This window comes from Silene latifolia, chromosome 11 (assembly GCF_048544455.1).
Source record: "Silene latifolia isolate original U9 population chromosome 11, ASM4854445v1, whole genome shotgun sequence".
In the NCBI taxonomy this organism is placed as follows: domain Eukaryota; kingdom Viridiplantae; phylum Streptophyta; class Magnoliopsida; order Caryophyllales; family Caryophyllaceae; genus Silene; species Silene latifolia.
This window is the reverse complement of record NC_133536.1, coordinates 44856304-44865655: the sequence shown is the minus strand read 5'-3', so window position 1 is coordinate 44865655 and position 9352 is coordinate 44856304. Positions and strand designations below refer to the sequence as shown.

Below are 9352 nucleotides of genomic sequence, written 5' to 3'. Positions count from 1 at the left end.
TCGATAACCGTCAAATCCCGAGTCAGAATGTTCTGGAATGTTCCGGATATTTCTATTCCATATTTTTATAAATATTTCACAATCTTTATCCTTTGGTAAACAATTTCCCGTAATATTCACATAAGATATTAAGGAAAACCAAATTATTCCGTCCTACCATAACTCAAACACGTAAATCTTTCTTCCGCAGGAGGAAACCACTTGGGAACAGACGCATCAGGTTCTGCGCCTCTTCCAAGGGACGCAATGGGCCGCGCCTCTTCCCAGGTCCTTTTCTGCGTAGTTTTCGTATCTTTTTCATATCTTTCCGAGATTCACTTCCAAAGACTCTCCGAAACCCTAATTCCTTCACGTGATTAGTATAAATAGGAGCCTTCGCTCCTCATATTTCTCACGCGAGTGTCCGCCCTTCTCTTCTCCCTTTGCATTCTAGACCTTTGTTCTTACTTTTTGGCGCCTACGTGCTTGAACTTTCGACCACGTAAGCTCGGATCCTTCTGATTACCGGCCTCGTTTGCATGACCGACCAATTTGACCAACTCCACAATCAATCAACTTAATCAATCTGTTTTAATTCCTCTTTCGAGGGCACTTTCTTTACATTCGCGTCGAGCATCACTAATCGATATCTTAGTTCATCTCGTTTCGTCAAACATGTATGTCTGAGGGTGTATAAATTCCTCCTTTATTTATTGTATTTTACTTTTTGTATCATCAATTGTAAGGTTTATGTCGAAAATACCTCTTAAAACCGATTTATAAAAGCTTGTTTAAAAACCTCATTTTACGGATTTCCAGTAGACAGACGTCGAGAAAGGACGGAACAACTGTTGCGCCTCTTGAAGGAGCGCATTCTGCCGCGCCTCTTCATGAGGCCGCAGATTCTCGCTTCCTTTCTTCTTCCTTCGTCCTCTGAAATTCGTCAAACTTTTATTTGTTTCGTTTGTTTCCTGTTAATTCTTTGAAATAATAGTCTAATAATTCACATGTATGTTATTTATCATTCATTAGCATGTAATCTAATCGTTAATTCGACTTAGATCCCTTATAATCTCATATTTGCGGGTTTTCGTCATTAAACTCAATTCGGGTTTTAGGGATTCAATTCATCAATATTGAGTTTCTGGAATTCATCATTGACATATTTACGTCTGTCTTTTGTGTTATCTATGACATATTCGTCATTTATTTGTCGTTAATTCATCATGCTTGATCTATTTATTTCACCCATGTCACTAATCAATCATTCTTTCATGTAATTAATTCGTTCAAATCCGTCTCATCCATGTTTTATTGTTTTTATGACCCCTTAATCGCATGTAAATAACCTATTAATCACTTTCATCCGAGTAAATAATTTAATCAATCTTTAAATTTACCGACGAGTATTAACAACACGCAATTCCGCTTCACGGCCCGGGAATGGTCAAAGTCAGAAAGACGCAAAGAATGCTGCGCCTATTCAAGAGACGCACTCTCTGCTGCTTTATTCGGTTGAATTCTGTCCCTGAACTCCGTTTTTGCCTTGACTTAGTTAATTAGCTTATGTATTAATTAACTATTATTCGTATTATCGCCTTCTGTTTTGTTCGTTAATTCATTCCTTTATTCGTTTTCTCAAATTATCCGTTTTAAAGGTATTTTCGACATAAATCGCCTAACCCAATGTAATTATTGTAATTTTCTTTATTGTAATTTTGTTTATTGTATTTATCATTATTTCTTGTATCATTTGTATGTTTTCACATGTAATTGAGCATTAAATCCTACTTCGACCCAATTGTATGCTAAATTAATTGTCTATCGACTTAGCCTAATTTTCACATGTTAGAATTAAAACTTGGATGTTGCATTGCATGCATTTAGCCGACGATATATCAAGTACGAATGATGTCCCTAATCATTAGTATAGGCCGCTATCGAGGCGGGCGGGATTAGGTGTTCGATCAAAAGAGCTTCCTAATACGTACCCTCACCCCTTACTCCAGATCTCCGTGAACACCCGTGTTCATTGGCATCCACGAGAGTCATTCTAGACATAGAATGCTAAGGGTAACGATTGCTTAGTGTTCATGTCTCTACTTTGTGTCTTGACATGGCACGAGGTATTCGAACGGTTCCAATTTCCCATAAAAAATTGTGGCGACTCCAACAAAAATGCAAACGCTTGTTCTCTTCCTCCCAAGCGCCCCCGTGGGCCCCCCGCTGTCCACAGTTTGGCGACTCCGCTGGGAATAATACACTTACGTGTAGCCAAGGGTGAAACTTGAACAAGGTTAGGGAATAATTTGTACAAGACAATTGTCGGTTTTCATAACTCGGTCTTCCTAGACCGTTTTTTTCGGCCTTCTTAGGCCCAACCCAACCCATTCGACCAATCGTCCCGTCTAAACGGTCCTAATTCTTATTTGGGCCTAAGGATGGATAGCGATTGACGTCATCCATACCATGATGGTTACTCTTGTTTGTATCAAGGGCCTTCACTACTTGAGGAAATGGACTAGGAATCGGCCTTACTCTTGTTTGGTACGAGCCTCTCCACAGACTTCGGGTTTGATGGTTCGGTATGGCAACCCACCCTTTAAACCAAAACCCTTTTAAATGCACTCAAAATCCCGTTATAATGCTTGTATGAATGTTTGTACCTTACGTGATCACCATTTCTAAACACAACCATGACAATTTTGCAAAAATCAAAACCCTTTTTTAATCAAAATTTCGAAAAGGCCATTTGATTAGCGCAAAACCCAGTCGAAACTCTGTCCATTTGTCGAGTCAAAATCCGGGTCACAAACCCATTTCAAAACCTCACTTCGAGTCCACTCCTACAACTACACTATAGTTGACTAGGATACACATTTTCAAAATCCTTGTCTTTCTTCAAAGCTCACTCAACACAAGTGGCACACACCCACTTCACGAGTCAAAACATTTCTTCTTTTAGCAAGTGTGTTAGATTGGTCGATCGTGTTTTGATTCGTCATCGGTCTCTTATCCAGTTTTCAAGATGCCTGGATCCAGCGAAACAAACCTCCACCAGCTTCAAGATGGTAATGATCGAATCCTAGCCGCGCTAGCCCAAATCCAAGTTACCCAAGACCAAGTCCATGATCGCCTTGAGATCATTGAGGGCCGGATCTATGCCGTAGAGGGGAGGTTGCCTCCTCATGAAAGTGAAGTAATAGGTGACTCCGCGGATGAAAATCCTCCCATGGGGCTAACTGTAGCCGAGAAAAGACTCCAATACTTAGAGGAGCAATTGATGTACCTTAAAGGGGATGACATTTACAGGGAGAATAATCGTAAGTACGAGGCCGTCAATTCCAAATTGCCAACCAACTTCAACATGACGGATATCCCTAAATTCAAGGGGCACGAAAACCCTTTGAACCACATCCGTGCCTTCAAGGATTACATGTCTATCAAAGGCATCAAACCCGAGATGTTCTTAAGGATCTTTCCTTCATCTCTTGAGACCATCCCGAAGCAATGGTTCTACTCCTTAGAACACAAGAAGGTCGCTACTTGGGAAGATGCCGCGATCGTGTTTTCTAAGCAATATGCGGATAATGCCGAGATCCAAGTTAACATGCGCACTCTAGAGGTTCTTACCCAAAATGACAAAGAAGGATTCACCGACTTCCTAAGTAGGTGGAGGAAGACTAGTACCCAACTAGTTGAACGCCCGGATGAGGCTACCCTTGTGGAAAAGTTCGTGGATAATCTCAAACCCATTTATGCCAATCATTTGAGATACCAAAATATCAAGACTTTCAAGGACCTAACCGTAATAGGGACAAGGATTGAAGATGACACCCGTAAAGGACTCTTGTCCAAAACGGTAGGTCGAGGATATCAAGGCTCAACAAGTCGTTCATACGGCTCCACTAGCAAAACCGATGAAGTTAACCTTCTCGAGCCATCCAAGAAAAGTACCCCGCCGAGGAAATTCACAAACCTTAGGGACACTTACTCCAACGCTCTAAAAAGGTTAATGAAGCAAGGCAAACTTCAACCCATTGGACCTACTCCCGAACCCGAAAGGAAATCCAAATTCTGGGACGAGAACACGTACTGTGAATACCATAGGGATAAGGGGCATGACAAAGAAAAATGCTACAATTTGAAAAATGTGCTTCAAGACATGATTGAAGATGGTCGACTACCAATACCGCCGGGAGGCAAACCTAACAACACTCAGAATCCTCTTGGAGTTCTAGTGATTACAAGTGACGAATCTACCTTAGATTGTTCACATCTCATTTCTCTAGTCGAAAATAATATCCACGCAATAGAGAGTGAGGGGTTCTACTCTACTATCTCCCCTACCATTTCCGACTTCATCACATGGGCAAGGAGTATGGATAGGCAAGTTTGGGAATTAGAAAATGTGGTGATAACTTTACATGATCCCAACGTGACACCCAAGAAGCATGTGCCACTAACCTTCTCTCAAAATGCTACTATGCAAGAAGTAGTCGCCATAGTTGATAAACTAGTCGATCAAATCATACGAATAGAAGATGAAATCATGAGAATGAGGGAACTAGCTACAATCAATGGAGTTTGGGCCGACGATGATGAGGACGAGTATCTCATTAAAAACTCCCTAGTCAAAGAAATAGTCCAAAATGGTGAAGACCAAGATGTGGGCCACCTAACTCGTTCGGGTCGTCCATATCAAAGCACTACTCAAAATGGTCCAACCAACGTTGTCACACCAAATGATAACGAAGAAGACCCCACTGACCATTTGCTCAAGCAATTACAGAAGACAAAGGCTGATCTTTCACCGGCAATTAGTAGCAAGCTCATTCCCACATCGCCAAGCTTTACCGCAAGCTTTGGCCAAACTAAATGTAGCACATAACTCGACACCCGAAGATGTAGTCAACTTGGTCTTCCAAGAATCACCGAAGCTAAGTAATCCTATTACTTTCTCGAACGAAGATTTGCCACCTTTTGGCGCTAGTCACAACTCGACTCTTTACATCACTTGTCATTTGTCTAAAGAAAAATGTGCCAATGACCTTGGTAGATGATGGCTCCACGGTCAACGTCATACCCCTCAAAACGGCATACAAATTAGGCATGAAAGAATCGGATTGGACCCCTACCAATCAAGGTGTGCGTGCATATGATGGTACACGACGAAAGGTAGTAGGACTTGCTAGCCTAACCATAGCCACAGGGCCAATTGAGCGAAAGGTTAACTTCCAAATAGTGGACATCGAAGCTTCCTTCAACATACTTCTAGAAAGACCTTGGATTCACGCTTCCAAAGCGGTAACATCCACCCTTCATCAAAAGATCAAGATCCCACTAAATGGCAAAGTGGTGACGATCACTTCGTCACCCATCAAGGCAATAATCGAAAAGAAATCAAGCAATCAAGTCCTTGCAGATCTAGTATATGAACTTGGGGGCTTCCAAAGCATAAGTGTCATAGAAAGCGAATTGGCACCCTTATACTATGACCCGTACTCCAACTTGGTGGTCAACCATATACTCAAATCCCAGGGATACTTCCCTGGAATGCCTTTGAACCCTACCCGAAGAAACACCTTCGCACCATACAAGGAAGGTAACTCAAAAAGGATACCACTTGGACTGGGGTACAAACCCACTAAAGAAGAGGTTCTCGAAATGCTCGCTCAAGTTCAAAACCGTAAGCATGTAGGAATCCAAATGCGACCCTATCTCCCTACCCTAAATGGGTATTTTGTTAAGGAAGGAAGTCTAGAACTCTTTCACGAATTTCCCGAGCCTTGACATTATCTCGAGAAGAAGCTAACCGGAATCGAGATCTTTCACGATTGCTACTTCATCCCTCCAGAAACGGTTCCTACCGTCAAAACCCGTCAAGCACCTTGCTTAAACGAACAAGCTGTTAGTCTATTGTTCGGAGAGGATCGATTTGTTAGAGCCGCGCAGGATGAGATCATTACCATGATACTTCAAGACGATCGCTTCAACCCCACCGCGTTAATCACAGAAACCAACGCAAGTCAACAAAAAGGATGGAGAAAATCAATCAAGTGGACCAACAATCAAGGAAGACTCTTCAAACTCACCACTGGAGAAGGAGAGATGTTCAAAGGAGAACCAGAAGACGATGAGTTCGAGTCGGAGTTGGAGTCTAGAGAAGTTGATACGTGCATTTTATATAGTCTTTTTAGCCTATTTTATGCACGTATTTCTATGCTTTTATCGTGGTTTTATGCTACGAAATGCCCCGAATATGCTACTTTGGGTTATTTTGTCTAATTTGCAGGAATGAACCAGAAAGTAGTGAAATCAAGCCATTTATCGTCCGTTTTGCATGCATTTGGAGGAAGAGTGAATTTGGAGCGGAATTATAGCTCTCTTGGGATGCGCGAAGCTGTTTTGGGAGCCAAAAGGACAAGTCAAAGTCAAACTAACGAGAATTATGAGCTGCTGAAGTTAGTTTTCACTCGATCGAGCACTGTACTAGTCGATCGAGTGGTTTTAGATTCAATAATTAGTCGATCGAGCACTTTATATGGTCGATCGACCAGTTGCTTATTTGTGTTTAGTCGATCGAGCACTTCTTTTGGTCGATCGAGCAGTTTGAGCCTTAGTTTGCTCGATCGAGTGGTTTTAAACCACTCGATCGAGTGGTTTATCCTACGGGCTTGGGCTTTTTAGGTTTATTTCCGTCATTAGGTTAAATAATTCCTATTTTCTTATAAATAGGAAGGTAGGGACGTCAGTTGTAGCTCTCTCTCTCCCTCTCTTCTCTTCCCCTCTCGGGATCTCTTATAATTTCCAATACACTGGTTCCGTTACTTTTGTTCTTCCCTATTTCCGAATTTATTTCAGTAACATTTCTCTTCCCTTTTATTCTTTTTTTTTTTTTTTTTTTTTTGGGGCAAGTAAGCTGATCTCATTAATAATAAAGATTCCCAATTACAAACTTGTTAGAGACTTATAACACCATCTCTAACTATTACATCATGCTATCAATCTAAGTCGCAGAATTCACATTTTGACTCTTAAGGACTTTGAACCGCATACAAGCTTCACTCCTAACATGCTGAACCAAAAACTCAGGCCTCCACAGCATCCCTTCAATACGACACTGATTCCTTGTATACCAAATCCAATACATCAGTCCTGCAAGAATCACCGCTATACCTTGCTTCCTCCCAACAATTCTATTCCTCCATTTTAGCCACCACAGAATACTGTTCGTACCAGGGAGTTGTACCTGACACCAATCAGAAATCAAGGCCCTACATCGCTTGCTATACACACATTCAAAAAATAAATGGTCATGAGACTCCTCGTGCAGTCCACATAAGTAACAGCAGTTATGATTCACTATATTCATTCGCATTAGTCTGTCCTGTGTTAAAAGTCGTTGCTGAACAATGAGCCAACTGCAGAAGCTATGTTTGGGAAGAAGCCATCTCTGATTCATCCAAGGGAACCAGCTAACTTGAGCTCCTACAGGTAGCAACCATTGATAACCTTTATCAATCCTATAACTCTGTCCAGAATCAGTCCATGTTTGCTGAAATAAGAAGTTTTTGAAGATGTTCTTGACTTGGCAAATTTTGCGCCAAGCCCAACTGGAGGTAGGTGAAGGTTCATAATCATATCAATTGCTGTTTCTGATATAAATTGAATGAACCCAACGAACCCATAAATGGTCAGCTTTTGTAGCAACCCACCAGGCATACTTGGCTATGGCAGCAAGATTCCATTCATGAAACTTCCTAATCCCTAGTCCACCCTGTCTTTTAGGTTGACAAATAGTGTCCCAGGAGACCAGTGCAGGATTATCTTTTTGTTCATTGCCATGCCATAAAAAGGATCTGCAAGTAGCCTCAATGCTGGCAATCACAGTTTTAGGCAACACAAAAATACGAGCCCAATATGTATGAAGAGAGCTAAGGACTGACTTGATCAGAACAATCCTCCCTGCATAAGATAATTTTCGAGAGCCCAACCTCTTAATTCGTTCTACTATCCTCTCCACTAGACAAGAACAGTCCATCACAGACAGTCTTTTTGGAGATACATTAATCCCAAGATATTTGAATGGTACATTACCCCTCTTCATACCAGTTAGCTTTTCCACCTCACTAATATGATGCTCATCAGTGCCATTAAAATATATGTTGGATTTCCCTCTATTCATAACCAAGCCAGTAGGTTTTGAGAAATATTCAAAGGAATGAATTAGAAGCTCCATAGAAGTCCTATACCCTCTACAAAACATTATAAGGTCATCTCGCAAAACACGGATGTGAGAGGTTTAGTCTTTTGAGAGAGAGGATGGAATCTAAACTGCCTATGCTGTTGAGTAACCTCCAAAATCCTGCTTAAATACTCCAAGCATAGAGTAAAAAGCAAGGGGGAGAGAGGATCTCCCTGCCTCAATCCCCTCTTGGCCTGAATAAACCCAAATACCCCTTGTTTCTTTATTGCTTTTATTGTTTCTTTATTATTTAGTTATCATGTCTTATGTTATTAGATTAGCAATTGCTTGTGTAGTATCCCGAGCCATGCGTAGCTAATTCCTTTAATATGTTAGGACTAGGGAAACCGTGGTAGCAATATGTTAGGATCGACATGATTAGATTAGTTTTGCGATAAGAATTGTATTAAGCAATTTAATTGTGATTAGGTTGAATGAATGCATGCAGGAGACCGATTAATTAGTTACCCCGGCCCGGATCAAAAGATTGGAAGGGAAGGCTTGCTTAATTACAATAGGTGATACCTAATTAGGCGAAGGCTAAGTTAGGAGACCCTAGGGCGATTAGAGACCGAAAGGGTATAATCGTAGGTTTAAGGACCGAAAGGTGACGACCTCGCTCTTCTTATCAATAATTTAATCGACTCAGTTGACCCGATAGTGTAGCTGCCACGGTAGACCGATTCCTAGCATATTTCTCTCTTTTATCTGTTTTACCCCTGTTTTTCATCATTATTTTCTCTTGTTGTTTTCTCTTCCCTTAATCCTCAGTAGTTTAGTTAAATCAAATCAAAACCCCCAATTGTGACATCGACGGAGATAGAATAGACAAGTAGATAGTGACCGCCTCCTGTGGAGATCGACCCTACTTATCGCTAGCTTCTGTTAGTTATATTTAGGTATTTATTTTTGGTACATAACGACCGTATCAGAAGTCATTAGAGAGTCTCCTCCTGTCGTCATCCCCATTCCCTCTGTTTCTCCTAGCTTAGCCTCGAGTAGTCACGGTAGTTCGGGAAATGTCCCAACCACTGTCCCTTTGCCACCACTGACCATGGATCAGATGGCTTCTTTGTTTCAACTTTACTCAAACTTTAATATGAATAAATCAGGTTCCGCTTACTC

The 9352-nt window shown here is 41.3% G+C and overlaps 1 protein-coding gene across 1 annotated transcript; it reads right to left on the bottom strand.

Annotated features, from left to right (window-relative positions):
- Positions 1–6988: 6988 nt before the first annotated feature.
- On the bottom strand, positions 6989–8221 carry LOC141613322 (uncharacterized). The gene is made up of 2 exons (XM_074432056.1): positions 7658–8221; positions 6989–7537 (listed from the first exon to the last, which is right to left on the bottom strand). Exons 1-2 carry the CDS (start codon positions 8219–8221, stop codon positions 6989–6991), a joined length of 1113 nt encoding a protein of 370 aa, XP_074288157.1.
- Between the last annotated feature and the right edge of the window lie 1131 nt (positions 8222–9352).